This window comes from Globicephala melas, chromosome 11 (genome assembly GCF_963455315.2).
Source record: "Globicephala melas chromosome 11, mGloMel1.2, whole genome shotgun sequence".
Classification (NCBI taxonomy): Eukaryota; Metazoa; Chordata; class Mammalia; order Artiodactyla; family Delphinidae; genus Globicephala; species Globicephala melas.
Genome location: NC_083324.2, coordinates 39,742,392 through 39,760,899, shown reverse-complemented (window position 1 = coordinate 39,760,899; position 18,508 = coordinate 39,742,392). Strand labels below are relative to the sequence as shown.

Sequence of the window (18,508 nt, the reverse complement as noted above, 5' to 3'; positions counted from 1 at the left end):
CCTACTAGCTGTATGACCTTAGGCAAATTACTTAACATCTCTGGGCCTCAGTTTCCTCATCTATAAAATGGGAGTAGGGCTTCCCTGGTGGCGCAGTGGTTAAGAATCCGCCTGCCAATGCAGGGAACACGGGTTCGAGCCCCAATCTGGGAAGATCCCACATGCCGCAGAGCAAATAAGCCCATGCACCACAACTACTGAGCCTGTGCTCTAGAGCCCACGAGCCACAACTACTGAAGCCCATGTGCCACAACTACTGAAGGCTGCGTGCCTAGAGCCTGTGCTCTGCAATAAGAGAAGCCACCGCAATGAGAACCCCACACACCGCAACGAAGAGTAACCCCCGCTCGCCGCAACTAGAGAAAGCCCGCGCGCAGCAACAAAGACCCAATGCGGCCAAAAATAAATAAATTAATTAATTAATTTTAAAAAAAAGGGAGTAATCATCTTACAAGGTTACTGTGAAAATTAAGTGAGGGAATGTGTGTGAAATTCTCAGCTCATTAGCTGATAGTGTGTCAAGAGTGGCAATTTTCTTGTTTATGTTTTATTATTTTTATTTATTTACTTATTTATTTTTGTACGCGCGCCTCTCACTGTTGTGGCCTCTCCTGTTGCGGAGCACAAGCTCCGGACGCGCAGGCTCGGCGGCCATGGCTCGCGGGCCCAGCTGCTCCGCGGCATGGCATGTGGGATCTTCCCGGACCGGGGCACGAACTCGTGTCCCCTGCATCGGCAGGTGGACTCTCAACCATTGCGCCACCAGGGAAGCCCCATATGTTTTATTTTTAATAAAGCATTTCCTGAGTGCCTCTTATCCATTCGGTCATCCATTTGTTTGTTCATTCATTTGTTCTTTCATCTAGTCAACAGAAACCTTCAAGTGCCAACAGTGTGCCAGAATCTATGAAATGCACTGGAAAAAGAAAATAATACAGTGCTTGACCATTTTTAAAGCTCTTTTACATGCATTGCCTTGTTTTACCTTCCCACTACCTTCAGGATGACGTTAAGAGAACAGAGGCTCTGAGGATGTGGTGATTTGCCTAAGATACCAATTAAACAGTGGCACAACTCCCTCCAACTCATGTTTTCATTTCTTTTTTCCAATTACAAAAAATTTTTTAAAAATATTTATTTATTTATTTATTTACTTTGGCTGCGCCAGGTCTTCGCTGCGGCATGCATGTGGGATCGAGTTCCCTGACCGGGGATCGAACCCAGTCCCCCTGCATTGGGAGCTTGGAGTCTTACTCACTGGACCACAAGGGAAGCCCCCCAACTCATGTTTTCAGACATTCAATCCAGTTTACTTTATAGGACACCTCACTGCCAGAAGGACAGGGTCATTAATAAATGAGTAAGACGGGGCCTCTCCCTGCCAGTCTCCATAGTCTCTGCTCCCAGAACTCAGGACACCTCCCCTCATTGTAGTCTTTTCCCCGGGGCTCATTAGAGTTGCTTGTTCTGATTTATCTCCGGACACCAGGAGTCTGCCCAGAACACAGTATGGCATCTGGATGATGCCTGTGTCCATCTGGGTTCTCAGCTGCCAACAATGGGGCAGGACCCAGGACCCAGGTGGTGCCGCAGCTGTAAAGATGCTGATAAAGCTTAGGTCTGGCTTCTACCTGAAGGAGTGGGACTCAGAGTGGGGGAGTCCACAGCACAGGAGAATGTTCAAAGGTTCTGGGAAGCCAAAGAGAATCCACGTGTACTGTGTCCTGGCCTGAAACTGAATCTGGGTGGCTGGGGAGACCTATATAAGTTTAGCCTAATTAAAGAGTAAGGAATCCTTCCAGCAGAGCCTCAGTGCCTCTACAGGGGCTTAGGGCCAGGATCCAAGACTTCTGATGGCCAAAGGTATTCAGACGGATTCCTGGCCAAGGAGGCCTCATGCTGCACAGGCTCAGAGACACACAGCCTCCTGGCCTTGCCCCACCCACGTGCAGGGGCAGGATTCACTGGCATGTGGCCACTCCCAGGCGAGGTGGGAACCTCAATAATGAGAGGCCCGATGCAGCTCCTTCCTGGACCCCAGCTTTGGGGCAGTCATCGAGTCTGACCCTGAGCATTCCACAAACTGCGTCCAGCTGAGCTATGGGCTCCAGGGGTGATCCCGTTCTCCATGCTCTGATACCCTATGATACCCTAAAAAGTACACAACTCCTCTACCCAGCTCAGTTTCTCTAAGGCCAACTCTGTTGAGAAGAGGGAGAGCCAGAGAAACACAAAGAGAATAAGAGAAATGGCAGCTAAGGTAAACATGAAATAAGCGCATGGAAAAGCCTTTGGGAGAGCAGAGGAAGAGCTGATTAATGCTGCCTGGGGGGCCTGAGAATGCTGGGGAGGAGGACCGAACCCAGTGAAAAGGATTGGCAAAGCAGGGGAAGGAAAGGTGTTTCACGCGAGGGAACAGAGTTCAGGAACACAGAGTTGTGAACAGGCAAATCACTGAGGCTCTCTGAGGATGCACAGGAGGCAGGAAGCAGGCAGGAAAGGCCAGCAGGGCAAACCGGAACGTGAGACCTTGCTGTGACCTTCAGACAGAGACCAAACTGCTTGGGAAGTGGAGGCATTTTGCATTTGAAAGGAAAATGAACATTTGGGCTGAGAAATAAAGCTGTGTATGGAGTGCCTCCTCTGTGCCCAGTGGCTTACAGGCATTTTCTCCACATCACGCAAGGTGCACGTTTTACAGGGGCAGACACGACAGAGCCATGGTTTTTCTACGGTATAAGCCGGGTCCAAGGAGGGGGCAGGGCAGAAGGGAACTTGGCAGAGCCATAGCAGCTCCTTGAGGGTGAGGACCCCCTTACACGGAAGGAAGCAAGTTGGAGCTTATTAAAGAGTTCACTCTTCTGATCTTAAGACCTGAAACCTGGTCCGTACTCTGGGCCACCATAGTGCTGTCAAGGTCACCACACTCAACACCCTGAATGAGCCACCTGTCAAGAAACACCCACACCGAGGCTTCTCAGTGGCAGGGCCCACACGCCTGGTGCCTGGCAGGTGCTCAGTGATAGCTGTTGGATGAAGCTTTCTGTAAAGAATTCTTTTGGTTGACTCCTGGCTTTGGCCAACACCTCAGGAAGTAACTCCCAGTCTCTCTGGTTCACCAAAGTCATTCAGAAGAGGAAGGCCCCTCCACTTCCATGGGGCCGCCCAGCGTGGAAGTGCCGCCAGAGCCCCGCAGGCAGCTGAGTCAGGGTTGGGGGAAGACTTCCTGGAGTAGGAGAGGCCTAGGTGACCCCACGGAGGGGGGGTGGTAAGTGGAGAGGGCAGTGGGAGGTGGGCTCAGGAGTGAGGACGGGTCTGGTGAAGGAAGGTCGGCGCCGCCCCACCTCTCAGGGCCGTGTTTTCCTGTGTGAACCTCAGCTTCTCCTGCCTCAGCAGCCTTCTCCAAGGTGTTGGATTTAAGGAGAGGGTGGAGGGAGGGAAGGAACCAGCTCTGCCTGAGCCGGGGTATGGACCAGGTCCTCTTGCTATGTGCCAGCCTCAGGTGTTATCTGTGGTGACTCACAGCCCTTCCAGGCCTGTTTACCCATCTACAAAATGCACTCCATTATGGGGTTTCCTGAAGACTCGGTGTTAGGTGATTTTTGTTGCTCTCTTGATTTTGTCTGTTGTTTTTGAGTTCTGTGGAGGATAAGAGATGAACCAACTGGACTCTCTGTGTTGGACTCACCACAGTCAGACCTGGCATTTTTGAGTACTTGCTGGAACTATTCTAAGTTCCTTATATGTATTGTCATTTCATTCTGAAACCACCCTGCTATTATCCGCATTTTGCAGATAATGAATGTGAGCTTTCCATCCACCCATTCCCTCACCCAGCACTGCTCATCAGGTGCCCAGTGGCCTGGGCTCCGGGTCAGCCCACACTTGTCAGCACACCCGGCCTCCCGAGACAGCCGGATGTCTGGGCAGGACTTGCAGCTCTTAGTTAGACCTGTCGCCACACCCTGTTTCAGCCCCCAATGGCCTCCTTCCCTACCTGCCTGGGTAGCTCGGCAGCTGCCAAGGCTTGTCATGCTCCCCCCCCCCAACCCAGTTGTTTGGGTGCCGGCAAATGCCAGGCAGGTGAGGAGCCCCAGCTTCCACCAGCCCAGCTGCCCTCGCCTTCCAGGTGCAGGGTAGGTGTGGGGCAGGGAGTAGGGGAGAGACAGGGTGTCTCCCAGGCTCAGAATTGCTGAGACGGAACCTCAACTGAATCACAGCATTAACTCATCTAGAACTGGGGCTCAGGAAAACAAAACACCTGTGCGTGTACAGGGAGAGACCTGGCATCCTTGTAACATGAGTGGCCAGGAGGTGTCCTCCGCCCAGGTGCAGGTGCAATTTACTTCCCTCTTCAAACTTAAATCAAGTGGTCCCAACTTCTCCCTTTCTTCAGAACCATTTGTTTAGGACCCATCACGAGCCCAGGAAAGAGAGGGAAAGTGGGGCTTCCTGCATAAATTAGGAAATTAAGTCTCACAGGAATTCAGCAATGTTGCAATCACCCAGAGGTGGCTTCTGGGCTCAAGAAGCTGAAGCCCAGATCCAGAACTGATGGTCTTAGGAAGGGGGCTTGGACGTAGTAGGAGAAAGTCAGGAAAAAGTCTTGGACTTGGAACCTGAAGCACAAACGTCTACTCCCACCTCTGCTGTTTGGTGGCCAAGTAAGTGAAAGTGACTCACCCATCGATGAGCACGAGTGTCTGCATCCCTGAAATGGAGGCAACCCCACCTCATGAGAATCTAGCGAGAATAGCCACACAGGAGAGAAACCAGCGTCCACAAAACCAGTCCTCAGGAACCCAGCTCCATGGAAGAAGGGCTCTGTGGGTAAATAGGTTTGTAAAATGCTCTCTCCTCTCCTGAAATGTGTGCCGCAGGTGAAGGATTCGGAGAAGCCCTGCAATAAGGAAAGCAGGTGGAAATTGTTTAACACAGCGTTTCCCAAACTTGGCCCAGGAAAGTGTTCTGTGGGGTGGTGCTGTGAGTGCCCTGAACGCAAACATTAGGTGGCTGTGGTGTTTGGAAAATGGCAAGTAGCCCACTTTCGTGGGGGAGAGGATTCAACCAAGAGAAGGATGACAGCAACGTGGAAACCAGGTAGGCCTTCAACACGCTCCTACACAGTGGGTGGAAGTGGACATGGACATGGCTGCGTTGAAGACAGTTTGACTACACTGATTAAAATGTCAAAGTCTCTACCGCTTGATCTGGTAATTCCACCTCTAGGAAATTATCTTGCATAAGTACTTGCACTTAATTATATGTACAAGAATGTTCACTGAAGCATCACATGTAAATATAAAAAGAAAAAAAAGAAGTAAACAATCTAGACATCCAGCCCTAGGGGAGCATTTGAGTGATGACTGTGTGCATATGGCAGCCTGGGCTGCTACCACGGATAAAGCGTGGCTGCGCACTCTGACATGCAAGACCTCCTAGATATGCACTTCAGCAGAAAAATAACTTTGTTTTCCTCTCTCTCTCTATGTATATACACATAGATATAATATATGTCTGGCTTTTTATATTTATGAATAACACTTCAGTGGACATTCTTTTACATATAGCCCATGTAAGTATTTATATAGGATAAATTCCTAGAAGTGAAATTGCCATATCAAAAAAAAATTGATATATATATAGAGAGAGAGAGAGAGAGAGAGACAGACAGACAGACAGAGATACAGACATATAGATATGGATGCATGTATGCATCCATATATCTACACATATTTATTTGTGTAATATATATATAGACACATGTAATATATATGTAAACACACATATACACATATGCAAATGTGTATATATACATATATTTATACAAAGATATATGTGTGTATGTGTATCTAAATAGAAATGACACATCCATATCCATATGTACCACATATCATATATTATAAATACATAGAAAAGTGTCCAGAAAGGGACATGACAAAGTTAACAGGGGCTTTCTCTTCAGAGGGATGTGGGATTAGGAAGAAGGGTGGGAAGGACAATGAGACTTATCAGCATTTCCATGCTGTTTTTATTTTTTACAGTGAACATGCATTACTTTTGAAATTTTGAGAAATATGTCTTTTATTATTTATTTATTTTTAAAACATTATTTAATTTATTTATTTTTGGCTGCATTGGGTCTTCATTGCTGCATGAGGGCTTCCTCTTGTTGCGGTGAGCGGGGGCTACTCTTCATTGCAGTGCGTGGGCTTCTCAATGCGGTGGCTTCTCTTGTTGTGGAGCAAGGGCTCTAGGTGTGCGAACTTCAGTAGTTGTGGCATGCGGGCTCAGTAGTCATGGCTCGTGGGCTCTAGAGCGCAGGCTCAGTAGTTGTGGCGCACAGGCTTAGCTGCTCTGCGGCATGTGGGATCTTCCCGGACCAGGGCTCGGACCTGTGTCCCCTGTACTGGCAGGCGGATTCTCAACCACTACGCCACCAGGGAAGTCCAGATGTCCTTTAATTGGTAGAAAAAAACACTAAAACAAGGCTCAGGAGGATGGCTTTTCTTTTGTAGTCAACTCAAAGCCTTTGTTTTTTGTAACCTGAAGCCATGGGTGTTTGTTATGAATATAAGCACTGAATGACTGTTGGATCCCCAGATTCACTGCTTTTGGTTTCAAAATAAAAACACTTTTTTTTGCTTGTTTGTATTTGAAAAATACTGAAGATTGCAATAATGTATAACACACCACTTAAAAAATATCTTGAAAGAAAGATCTCAGAGCTACCTTGGTTAACCTGACCAGTCTTCTCTCTGGAAATAACCCTAGTAATAATCTCCAGTGAATAGGGTGGTGCAGATTCTGCAGTGGATTTTGAATGGAAGTATTATGATGCTGTGGGGCACCCTCAGAGTCAGTTTGTCTGTTTTTCATTCATAGTCCCCGGTCTCTGGAGCACACAGCCTAGAGGGGGCATGTGAGCCAGCAATGCCCACCTACCCTGTTCCCACACTCCCATCTATATGTTTATTATTGTGCTTTTCCTCGGCCCCTGTTACATTACTGACCTTCTGGGATCCTTTCCCATGCTTTTGAAGTGTATCCTTTAGAAGTTCACCTAGTTCAGTTCTCTTGGTGGGGAACTCGTTTCTTTTGTTTATCTGTGATTCTCTTTGTTTTACTCTCATTCTTGCAAGTTGGTTTTGCCAGTTACACCATTCTAACTTGACTTTCAACGCGTTGTGCACGGCCTCCCAGAGTCTTAAGTCTCCCATTGTTGCTGGTGAGGAGCTGCTGTGTTGTCCCTGTGTTAAGGGCTCTAGTCTTTGATTCAGTGTGTGCTTAAGATCCTTTGTCTTTGGTATTCTGCCCACATTACATGCCCAGCAGCAGATTTCTTCTTATTTACTCTGCTTAGGATTCATGGGGTTTTCTTGATTTTGTAGATTCCAATTTTTCATCAGGCACTCTTTCTTTAAAAATTAACTTTCCTCCATTTTCTCTATTCTTTCCTCTGGGACTCAAATTTGATGTAGAGAGACCTTTCCATTATGTTTTATTTCTTCTCTCTTTCCACCTCTTTCCTACTCTCCTGATCAGTGTATGATAAATACTGTTTTACAGTTACATTCTAAATAATTTCCTAGCACATTTCTCCAGTGCATTATCTTTTCAATTGGGTCTAATCTGTAACTTAACCTATCAACTGAGTTTTAAATTTCAATAATTATATTACTCATTTTTACAAGAATAAATGAATTCTCTGGAAAAAGAAGGGCATTCCCCAGAGGTGTCAGCAAAGGTGAGAACATGAGTGCAAGAATGGGAGAGGAGTCCTGGGTTGGAGGGATGGGGGTGCTAACCAAGCCCATTCTTTATTGATAAGACCTCTGAAGTCCAGAGAGTCACACAGGGGTCACACAGCTAGCTAAGGGCAGAGCCAGGATTTGAACATAGGCCTTCTTTCTTTGGCTGCATCAGGTCTTGGTTGCGGCATGCGGGATCTTCGTTGTGGCATTGGGGATCTTTCGTTGCAGCACGCAGGCTTCTCTCTAGTTGTGAGCTTCTCTCTAGCTACCACGCGCGGGGTCTAGAGCACACGGGGTCAGTAGTTGCAGCACCCAGGCTTAGTTGCATGTGGGATCTTAGTTCCCCCACCAGGGATCGAACTTGCGTCCCCTGCATTGGAAGGCGGATTCTTAACCACTGGACCACCAGAGAAGTCCCCGCCTTCTTATTTCTTATTTCGTTGTGGAGCACAGGCTCCGGACGCGCAGGCTCAGCGGCCATGGCTCACGGGCCTACCCGCTTCGCGGAATGTGGGATCCTCCCGGACCGGGGCACGAACCCGTGTCCCCTGCATCGGCAGGTGGACTCTACCACTGCGCCACCAGGGAAGCCCCTCCTCCTCTTTTTGTTTCCCTTTTTGGTGCCCCTGCTTTGTGGTACATGAAGCACACGCTCAAACTAGGCTACTGGGAACTGCAGCCTGAAAAAGAAGCCACAGCTTTTCCTGCACTGGGGCAGGCAGGATGTCCTTGAATGCAGCTGTAAGGCAGGTCGCGGTGCGAGGCTCCCGCGGACTCCCCCAACTCCTCCCAGTTGCTGATTCCGGGAAGAGAGGCGGGAAGGCAGATGCTTGAGGAGGCTAACCTTGGGGCACCGTCGCCACCTGGTGGCGTACTCCGGTTCTTGCAGTGGTCGCGCCTGCAAGCGCCTCGAGGCGAAAGGAGAGAACAAAGAAAATCTGGGCGGAGGGGCCAGGGTGGGCTATTTGACTTTGCCCGAAGACCTGACCCGCTTTGTCCATCACTGGAAGGTGATGCGCCCCCCGGAAGGGCTGAGCTCCGTCCTGAGAGTGTGCAAACAGGGAGCCCTAGACTGGGCTTTACACTACTTCCAGGCATCATCACTTGGAAATCAGAAAGGCCCAAGTCTTAAGATATTAGAATCATCGAGGAGGTAATCCCCACTCCCACCCCTGCCGCCAGGTCACAGTCACAAGGGGCTGAGAACTGCCCGAGATCACTCAGCTCCGGCTGCTCCTCCGCCCCGCCCCAGTGTGGGCAGCCTTTTTTCATCAAGGTCTCAGAGACATTCCGGCCACAGGCAGCAGAGTTTACCTTATCTCTGTGATCCTCCCTAGGGCACTTGGCCTGCAGCTCCACGCCCTCTCCTTCCCCCTCTCCCAGAGATCTGACCTCCCTCCCGCCTCCAGCTCCCCTTCCCTCGTGTCCCCTCCCCCACTGGGACCTCTCTCCACCTGTCCCTTCAACTGCCATTTGCATGCCTGGGACAAGTTGCTGTCACCAGCCTGGATATTTCTCCAGAGCAATTCCCTCACGTTCATCCCCTGACCACCCAGGAATCTGGACAGTCCACTGTCCAAACCCGCCCTGTCCACATAGGAGGAGCTCAGCACTGCTGTCCCCTCCTCCTAAAATGTTTTCTTTTGAAATATCATACTTACAGAAAAGCTGCAAGAATAGTACAAAGAACTCCCCTACCCACTTTACCAAGTCATTTATTTTTTAACATTTGCCTCATTTGCTTTCTCCTCTCTGTTGTCTCTGTTACACACACACACACACACACACACACACACACACACAGAGTTTTTTTTTATGAAACCATTTGGAAGTAGGTTACATCATAGTCCTTAACCTTAACCTCAGTGTGTTATTTCCTGAAAATAAGGATATCCTTCTATAATTATCAAATTCAGGAAATTTAACATCAAGACAATATTTTAACCTAATCAATAGTCTATATTTCCACTTGGTCAGTTGTCCCCAAATGTCCTATCTAGCACTTTTTGTTTGGTCCCAGATCCCATCCAGGATCACATATTTCATTTACTTGTCATGTCTCTTGAGTCTCCTTAATCTGAACAGTTCCTTAGCCTCTTGGTTGTGTATGACACTGACATGTGTGAAGAATCTAGGCTGGTAATTTTATATAGTTCCTCAGTACAGATACTTCCTTTCATCCTGCATTTTTTTGCTCTAAGTGTCAAGGGTCTACCCAGTTCCTCAGGTTAGGAACCTAGGTCCCCCCCTCCCTCCTTCCCGCCCAGCCCTCATCAGGTTCTCATGCCCACTGCCCTTCTCTTCAATGCCCTCATCATTCCTCACCAACCAGCCATCCTCCACCCTGCCATCAGCGACTGTACTGCTTCACACAAGCTGGCTGTTTAAAGTGTGGTCCAAGGACCTGCAGCAACAGGAGCTTGTTAGAAATGCAGAATCTCAGGTCCCAGCCCTACAGAATCAGAACCTGCATTTTTAAAAAATTTTATTTTATTTATTTATTTTTGGCTGCGTTGGGTCTTCGTTGCTGTGTGCAGGCTTTCTCTAATTGCGGAGAGCGGGGTCTACCCTTCGTTGCAGTGCGAGGGCTTCTCATCGTGGTGGCTTCTCTTGTTGCGGAGCACGAGCTCTAGGCACGCAAGCTTCAGTAGTTGCGGCACGTTGGCTCTAGAGCACAGGCTCAGTAGTTGTGGCGCACAGGCTTAGTTGCTCTGCGGCATGTGGGATCTTCCCGGACCAGGGCTTGAACCCGTGTCCCCTGCGTTGGCAGGCGGATTCTTAACCACTGTGCCACCAGGGAAGTCCAGAACCTACATTTTAACATGTTCCCCAAGTGTTTCTTCTGCTAAGTCTGAGAAGTCCTGCTCTCAGAGATCCCTGAAGCAGACCCCTCAGCTCCATATTGAAGGAGTGTCCCTCTCTACCACCCCTGACCCCCAAACTTCATTCTTACCTCACCTACGTTCATGAGGGTATGCTGTCACCTTTGTACCATTTAGTCCTTCTTCTAGGAATGCCCTCTCTCTCCTGAGACTTCTACTCGAGATTAGGCTTAATGGTCACTTCTGTGGTGTGCTTCCTGCCACTCCTCCTGGGCGCCATTTCCTTTGAACCTGCCTCTTATCCTAGCTTCAGTTACATGCAAGTGTCACTCCCAAGGGCTCCTGATCTTTAAGGAGTTCCTCCTCCCATTAGTTGGTGAGCTCCTTGAGGGAAAACCTGCATCTCACACACCTCCTTATCTACAGTGCCTAGAACAATTCGAATGTCTATTGAATGGGCACGTAAAAAACCAGCTCTTCTTCCACAGAGGTACTTCTTCCCAGTAGATCCTGAAGTGGGTACTGGGGTATCCAAAGGGCCATCCAAATACCTGAGCCACAGAATGTTGGGACAGGGGTGGCCACAGGGAGACATCTACTTCAATGCCCTTTGTGATCCATGAGAAAAGGCCCCAGAGAAGGAGAAGTGGCTTACTTGCAGTTTCGTCCTCTGGAGTGGTTGGCCCAGAGAGTCACTATTGACCCATGTTTTGACCTTCCTGGAGCAAACTGCCCTCATGTGGTTTAGTGTGAGAAGCAGAGTAGTAAAAACCAGAGTTGCAGATGAATGCGCACAAAATGCAGAGACTTATGTAGAAGTTTTAAACATGAAAAACTATTCTGTATCTTCTTGCTTAGGAAACAGTCATGCCAGTGAAGGATAATGGTTACCTTGAGGAGGATGCAGGAAGACTGGAGGGTTTATAACCAAGCTGGGGTAGGCATGGGGCTTCAGCCATGCTGTTTACTCTTAAGCTGTGTGCGGAATATGAGTGTTGAATTTTTTTATACAACCTTATGTCCTTTAAAAATTCTGATCTGAACCAAGGGATCATGCCTTGCACACAGTTGTCCTCAAATTTTTTAATGAGTTTTCTTGCTGAAGGTTTTCAGTTAACCAGCCCTCAACCTTGTGGGTGCCCATTAATTTTTTTTTTTTTTTTTAATAGTAAATGTAAACTTTCTGCATGGCAGGCTTCCAGCTCTAACAAGCAAGGTTCAGAGGGCAGGGTGCATTCTGGAAAACAGAATACCACCCTGTTATTGGAGCTTAAGATGAACACAAATAAGGCTGGGGTTATATCTTAGCACATGGGCTAGAGTTCAGGTTTCATTTTATAGGCAAAGAAACACTAAATTCTCAAGGAAGAATGGTTTGAATGAATTATTCATTTTAGCAAGGTGACTGTGGCAACAACAGGCCAGAGAGGAGACCAGCTAGCTTTGGCAATAATCCAGAAGTATTACCTGCTCAAAATAAGTTTATTTTATTTATTTTTGGCCATACCGTGCAGCTTGCAGGATCTTAGTTCTCCAACCAGGGATCGTACCTCTGCCCCCTGCAGTGGAAATGCAGAGTCCTAATCACTGGACCACCAGGGAATTCCCTCAAAGTAAATTTAAAAAGCAAAATGGGGTGAGGTGAAGAAGAGAAACAAGACTTGCTCTGAGTAGATGTTGAAGCTGTGTGATGCGCAGAAAAGGGGCTTCTTATTCTACTTTTATGTTTGAAATTCCTCATGATTAAAAAAGGTAGTGGGGCTTCCCTGGTGGCGCAGTGGTTGAGAGTCCGCCTGCCGATGCAGGGGACACGGGTTCGTGCCCCGGTCTGGGAAGATCCCACATGCCACGGAGCAGCTGGGCCCGTGAGCCGTGGCCGCTGAGCCTGCGCGTCCGGAGCCTGTGCTCCGCAACGGGAGAGGCCACAACAGTGAGAGGCCCGCGTACGGCAAAAAAAAAAAAAAAAAAAAAAGGGTACTGATCTTGTAGAAGTCATAAATATACACTGACGTGACAAATGAAAAAACCCTAATTACAAGAAAGGATAGTTGGTTTTGGTATAAAGTTTTTCATAAATGAATTAGAAAAGTACTGTATCACCTCAAATATACAATACAGAAATAGCCCATGATACAGAAATAGATGTTGAAGAGTTTAAATAACAATTCATTCTGAAAGATTGAGAAAAAGCAGCATATCTAAATTAACATTTATATGCTTTTAAATGTGTACAAATAATATATTTATAGCTATAGTAGATATTTAGCTATTTCTGCCATGAACTTAGTTTGTGGTCTAACTAATCAAAACTTTCGAATCTTCTCATTAGGAATATGGAGTCTTGTCTTTGGGAAGGTACTGTAATATGGGATGGGTTAAACAGAGTACAGCCATGTGATTTTATATGCAGTTGAAAATCACCTCTATATATTGTACATAACTCTCTTTATATATGTACATGTATATATACCTAAATATATATACTGTTTAAAAAAATGGTGTGACAAAAGTTGAATGGAGAGTAGGGTGGCTGTGCTTAGACATGCAGTGTCTCTTTGGAAGGGTTAATAAACCATCTGGGAGAGGAAGTGGGGAGATGAAGGAGATAGTGCTCTCCCCTCCTAATCTTTATGAGCACGTTAACAGTAACACTCACTGGAGGTTGGTATCACAGGGGACTTCCTTTCTTCACACATTGTCTCATAATTTTTTTTTAAAGGCTGGAATAATGCCTCTACTATAGAGGCAAATCAGAAGGGGACTATGTCTAAATGAAGCTTGAGGGAATTCCCTGGTGTCCAGTGGTTAGGAATTCGCACTTTCACTGCTGAGGGCCTGTGTTCCATCCCTGGTCGGGAAACTAAGATCGCACAAGCCACGTGGTACAGCCCACCACCAAAAGAGAACACATATTACTTGCTATCTCGGCACCACTCTATTTTGTAATACACTTTTGTTCCAGCTGGTATCCATTCTGGCAATAGCCCCCAGTATTACAGGTCCAAGTTTCTCTGGTTGCATGTGGGCCCGTGACTCACCATCTGCCTGATTTCCTTCTGCAGTATCCTCTCTGGCTCCTTCAGAACACAACTGAAACTCCTATCTCCTTTACAGTGGTCCCTCCTTTGGTATGTTGCTCAATCCTATGAATTAATACATCTTGTAAGAGAATGTCAGAGGTTCAGGCAGGCTTTTCATTCCCCTATTGCATCTTGTAAATCAACCTGAATCACAAGTTTGTTTTTGGACTCAGAGTAATAACGGAAGATCATCTGGCCATCCCTGACGCCAGGCCACATGACAGCTCCTTGGCCTCTTAAGGAAATGTCGCTGCCCCAGCCTCTGGTTTTAGTCAAGTGTGGTCCCAGAACTTTTAAAGGGACTCACAATTCCCTTTAAATACATTATGAAGTAGGCAGAGAGCATGGGTTCAAGATTGTTTTTATTTTCAGAGCCTGCAACAGTGGGTTACCAATGTTACTAAGCTGGTACATTCTGAAGGCCATCCCACCTCCCTTTTCAGGCATTCAACCAACAGAATCCCTACAAACAAGATTACAGACTAATTAAGATGTGTCTCAATGTGTGTGGGGGAAGAGGCCTTCTCCCCCTGCTCCCCTCCTCCCCACATACTTTTTCTAACAAGATTGTTTTATAGTCAAATGCAACTCAAACCCATAACACAGCAACCAGTCATCTCCAGTATCACTGATTCTCTCCCTGCCTGCAGAACAGGAAGCCAGGGCAAGAGGGGAGACTGAATCTGCTATATAAGAAAAACTTCGCTATACCCCAATGGAGCAAAGATGGTGAGGAAGCCAGCGCCTAAGGGTGGGGATGAGCAGGAACCAAACAGGCCTGTCTAGAATCAATCAACTCAGCCCCAGCTCCTTGGGAGGTGTTCCTTTGAGACCCCTACTTCTGTGGGATGAGATGAGGGGCAACTGGTGATGATCCATCTCTCCCTGTCCCTCAAATTAAAACATGATAAACTCAAAGTTTTACCTGCAAAATCCACCACGCCGCCTCCTGAGAAACACATTCTATAGTCATCTCTGCCAGCACCCACTCCCTTCTAATGCCCAGGGCTTCCAGCCCCTCTCCCCAACCTTGGGTGGCCCAGCCAACACTGATTTGATACTCCTTGACTCATAGAATGACTATTTTTAAAAAATTAAAATAGAAGCAATCAAAGAGTATCAGAGTAATAGAAGAAAGACACTCAATATATACTCCCTTCCCTTATCTGGCAGAGCCCCCCATCCCTGCCTGCCTACACTGGGATACCTGCTCTACCATGTTCCAACACTGACCTGGGGGTGGCCCAATGGAAGCTGCCTCAAGTGCTTTCCTGACTGTGACTCCTAGACAAGCAACATCACAGCGAGCAGGGTCACCCCAGTAGATCTCAGGGGCCTTCGAGGTAGGTCTGGGAGGTTTAGCTTATGTCCTGTAGCCAAGCCTGAGTCTGGGGCCTGCTCCCACCAGTATCTCAGTCCTTGGCTGTATATTAATAGCAGCAGCCCCAGTACTGCAGCACCTCCTGGGGGTGACAGAGTGCCTAGTTCTCTGTCCCACAACTCATGTCCTTCTTCCCCCTCCCTTTTTCTTTTTTTTTAAAAATTAAAGGCAGAGGTAGTCCCTGGGATGATAAAACCCCACCTAGGATGGCAGTATTGTAACTTAAAGCAGTTAAATAAAAGTCTCCAGGAGTTGATTACAAAAAAAGAAAGAAAAGAAAGTGACTGATGAAGTTGAATAAATTAATGATATGGGTTATCCCACAAAGACCTTTCCTTTGCAGGCCGTCTTTGGTATTTGGCCAGCAGCATTTGTGAGTCTTCTCTCCACTCGGACTCTCCTACCCCTCCCCCCTCAGGAGAGAAGGCCATTGCCCAACGAGGCCTAGGCGGCTCATCCAGCTGTGGGGGATGAGGAGTCAGAACATCTTGACTTGGTGCTTGGAACTGTGCTGTGGCACGTGACAGCCTTGGCAGACCGTCCTGTTGCAGAAGGAGGACAACTTACAGGGACAGAAGAGCCAGCAGGATGCTCTGGGCTCCAACCCTGGGAGAGTGGGAGGTAGGTTTAAGACATGGAAGCCTCAGGCCTTCTCTCCAAATGTCACATGGCTGGCCCCTTTGCTCCAGTTTGTCTGTAGCAAAGAGGGGAGGGGGGTAGGGAGGGAGGCTCAGGCTGTTGCTGTCTGGCACTGAGACCCTCAGAGCTTCTTCAGACGGCTATACATCTCTCTCTTGCTCTTTTCCCCGGCCCAGGTCCGGCTCTTGGTGCGGAACTTCTTCAGGTCTTCTTTAAAGTCCTCATGGTGCATGGGCCGGTAACTGGGGGGCTCGCAGTGAGACTGGCGGGAAGACAGGACGAAGTCAGGGCACACCTGCTTCATAAGCACACTCCTGCGTCCTCCCTGCCGGGGGCTGCAAGGCTCTGCTCAGCAGGTTCTAGGGCCCTTCTGTGTGCGGGGCAAATCCCCAGACCCCTGGCAAGAAACACCCATGACCACCAGACATCTGGGTGCAGGGGCGGCCCCCGCCCTCCAGAGAGTCCATCTTACCTGGCATTTCAGGAAGAACTCCTTATATCCGCCCTTCAGGACATATAGCTCCGGGTAATGGAGTTTGGGGTACTCGTTACCAAGCCGATCTCTCTCTCTCACATATCGGCACCTATAAAGGGGAAGGAAAGCCAAAGCATGGTTAGCTCTACACAGTGAAAGCAGTGTTCCTTACACACATCTCCCCAACTTTACCTTCATTCTTGGAAACAATCAGTGTTGACTTGTGATTTCCTGGCCACCTGTTATCTTCAGGAATAGTGTTCAGAGCCAGTGCCACTGCCTCGTATTGGCAGGTAGATGGTCTCTTCCCAAATTTCCAAGTTAAACAGCCCTAGCAACTGATCTCTGCCCAGCATCTTCCCTGCCACCACCAGCACCTAATCTTCGGTGACAGCTTCCCAGCCAGCTTCCCTCTGCATTCTCCACCCTCCACGACCAGTGTCTCTCCCTTACTTCCTTCTGAGCTTTGCTCCTGTCTCAGGGCACCTACTTGCATCCTGTACTAAAATGGACTATTGTGTAGTGTACTGTATACTCCTGTAGTTATGTGTGTGCAAATGCAGCAAAATATCACCAGTCGATGAAATCAGGGGAAGCATGCACTCTTTCTGAGCATGAAATGGTTCCAAATAAAAAGGTGGCACAAGAACTTGAACCCAGTCCCATGAGAAAAGTCTCTCTTGGAACCTCCTAGTGAAGCTGCACTGCTCCCTGCCACCTCTGTCCCTGTTTGCTCATCATTTGTCACAACCATCTTCCGTCTCTCCACTGGGACCTCCCCTGCGGCAGGTCAGTCCTGTTTGCTCACTGCTGTAACTTCATTGCCTCAATAGCCCCTGACACGTCCAGGCTGGCAGTCCTTTCTGAAGGGAACTAGCACAGATGGGCAGCTGTTTGGCCCTCCCCCTAGCTTTTTAATACCACCACTCACTTCTGACCACATTTTCAGAACCAGTCCTGTCACCATTAGTGAGAGTGTGGAAAGATGTTGTTAGAGCATCAGAGTATTATTTTAAATCTGAAGTGATGTTATTTTATTGTAATTATACTTTCATTTATTTTGGTATAAAACTTATCTTTGTAGTAAATTATAACAGGGCCTTAGTCACCAAAGTCCTAACAGAAGTTCTTATTAATAAGGGGTGGGGATGGGGGGGCAGGGGCATTTCTTTTAAACTCTAACGTGGCAATAACGTGAAGGTAACATAATCCACTCCTTTGCAAACGTGGATTTGACAAGTGTTCAAGAGCATCACATCAAGTTTTGCAGAGAGGATATGACACTCTTCTGGCATTTGCATAAGGAGCAACCACACTGTACCTGAAGGATGTCACCTGAGAACAGTAGCCCCATAGGTAGAAATAAGGACAGTGGGGGAAACTGGAAGAGCCAGAGTTTAATTCAATATAAAGGAAGGCTGGACAGTAGGCCATGCCCAGCAGTAGCCAGGACTAACTCAGGAGTGAGGGTGATGAAGCAGAGGCCAGATCCTCGGGGGATGTTGCACAGGGAACACCTGTGTCACAGGCTGGACTGGGGAAGCCAGAAAGCCCTCCACGACGACTACTGTGAAACTGTTAGGGCAGCCTATAAACTACACTCCAGGAAGCTGTTCATGAAATCAACTGACTGCAAAACAGGTAAGGATTTGAGAGAATACCTGTTACACGTGAATTGATACTTTTACAAAACTAGGTATTTTCACACCATGTGTGTAGGCTAAGGCATGGAAATGACATTCGATGTGCAACAGGCGGTCCCACAAAAGCACCATGGGGGCCATGCCCTGGAGCCCACTCACATGCGAGGGCCTCGCTCAGAAGAAAACTCGCAGTGGAACACCACGATGACACGCTTGCCATCTGTAGGTACGATGGGCTTCTTGAGTAAGAAGTCTTCAACCTCCTCTTCCATGTGCAAGTTCACTGCACCCTGTGAAGGCACCAAGAGACTCATGTTTCACACTCGCAGTAATGATTCTTCGAGACTGGTCTTCAAATGGGCACCTCAAATTCTGTTATGACTGTGTGCACTGTATGAGTGGTATTTGTGAATGCCCAGGACTTTCACGGCCACGACAGTGGCAAACACTAACACTGTATTTAAAGTACCTCCTTACCGTATTTCAACACTATATTATTGGTTAAAAGATTAAAAGGGCACAACCAATTACTTTCTTCCTGGGAAAGTATGTTCCAACACCCAACTAACCAGGCAACTATAAATGTAAGAGGTATCATTAGGCTTGGCACAGACTGGGACATGTTGCCAGAGACTGGCTTCTCCTCATGGCTTCATGTCCAGGCATGGCTTAGAAGTCAGTGGGTACCATTTAGAAATGTCCCTGATGGTGATG

At 47.7% G+C, this 18,508-nt stretch overlaps 1 protein-coding gene across 8 annotated transcripts in view; it reads right to left on the bottom strand.

The window, feature by feature from the left end:
- Positions 1-4,872: 4,872 nt before the first annotated feature.
- Positions 4,873-18,508, bottom strand: part of CDC25A (cell division cycle 25A) — a 35,503-nt gene continuing 21,867 nt past the window's right edge. For 5 of the 8 annotated variants that reach the window (XM_060307288.2, XM_030845261.2, XM_030845265.2 and 2 more), the window contains 3 exons: positions 17,954-18,084; positions 16,149-16,260; positions 13,985-15,938 (listed from right to left, as the gene is read on the bottom strand). In XM_060307288.2, the coding sequence (XP_060163271.1) occupies positions 15,798-15,938; positions 16,149-16,260; positions 17,954-18,084 (384 nt within the window). In that variant the 3' untranslated portion in view covers positions 13,985-15,797. Of the gene's footprint in view, positions 4,901-6,310; positions 6,459-13,540; positions 13,720-13,984; positions 15,939-16,148; positions 16,261-17,953; positions 18,085-18,508 lie in introns of those variants that run through there. The other 3 variants (XR_004036915.3, XR_009565682.1, XM_030845267.3) reach the window with 3 other exon arrangements.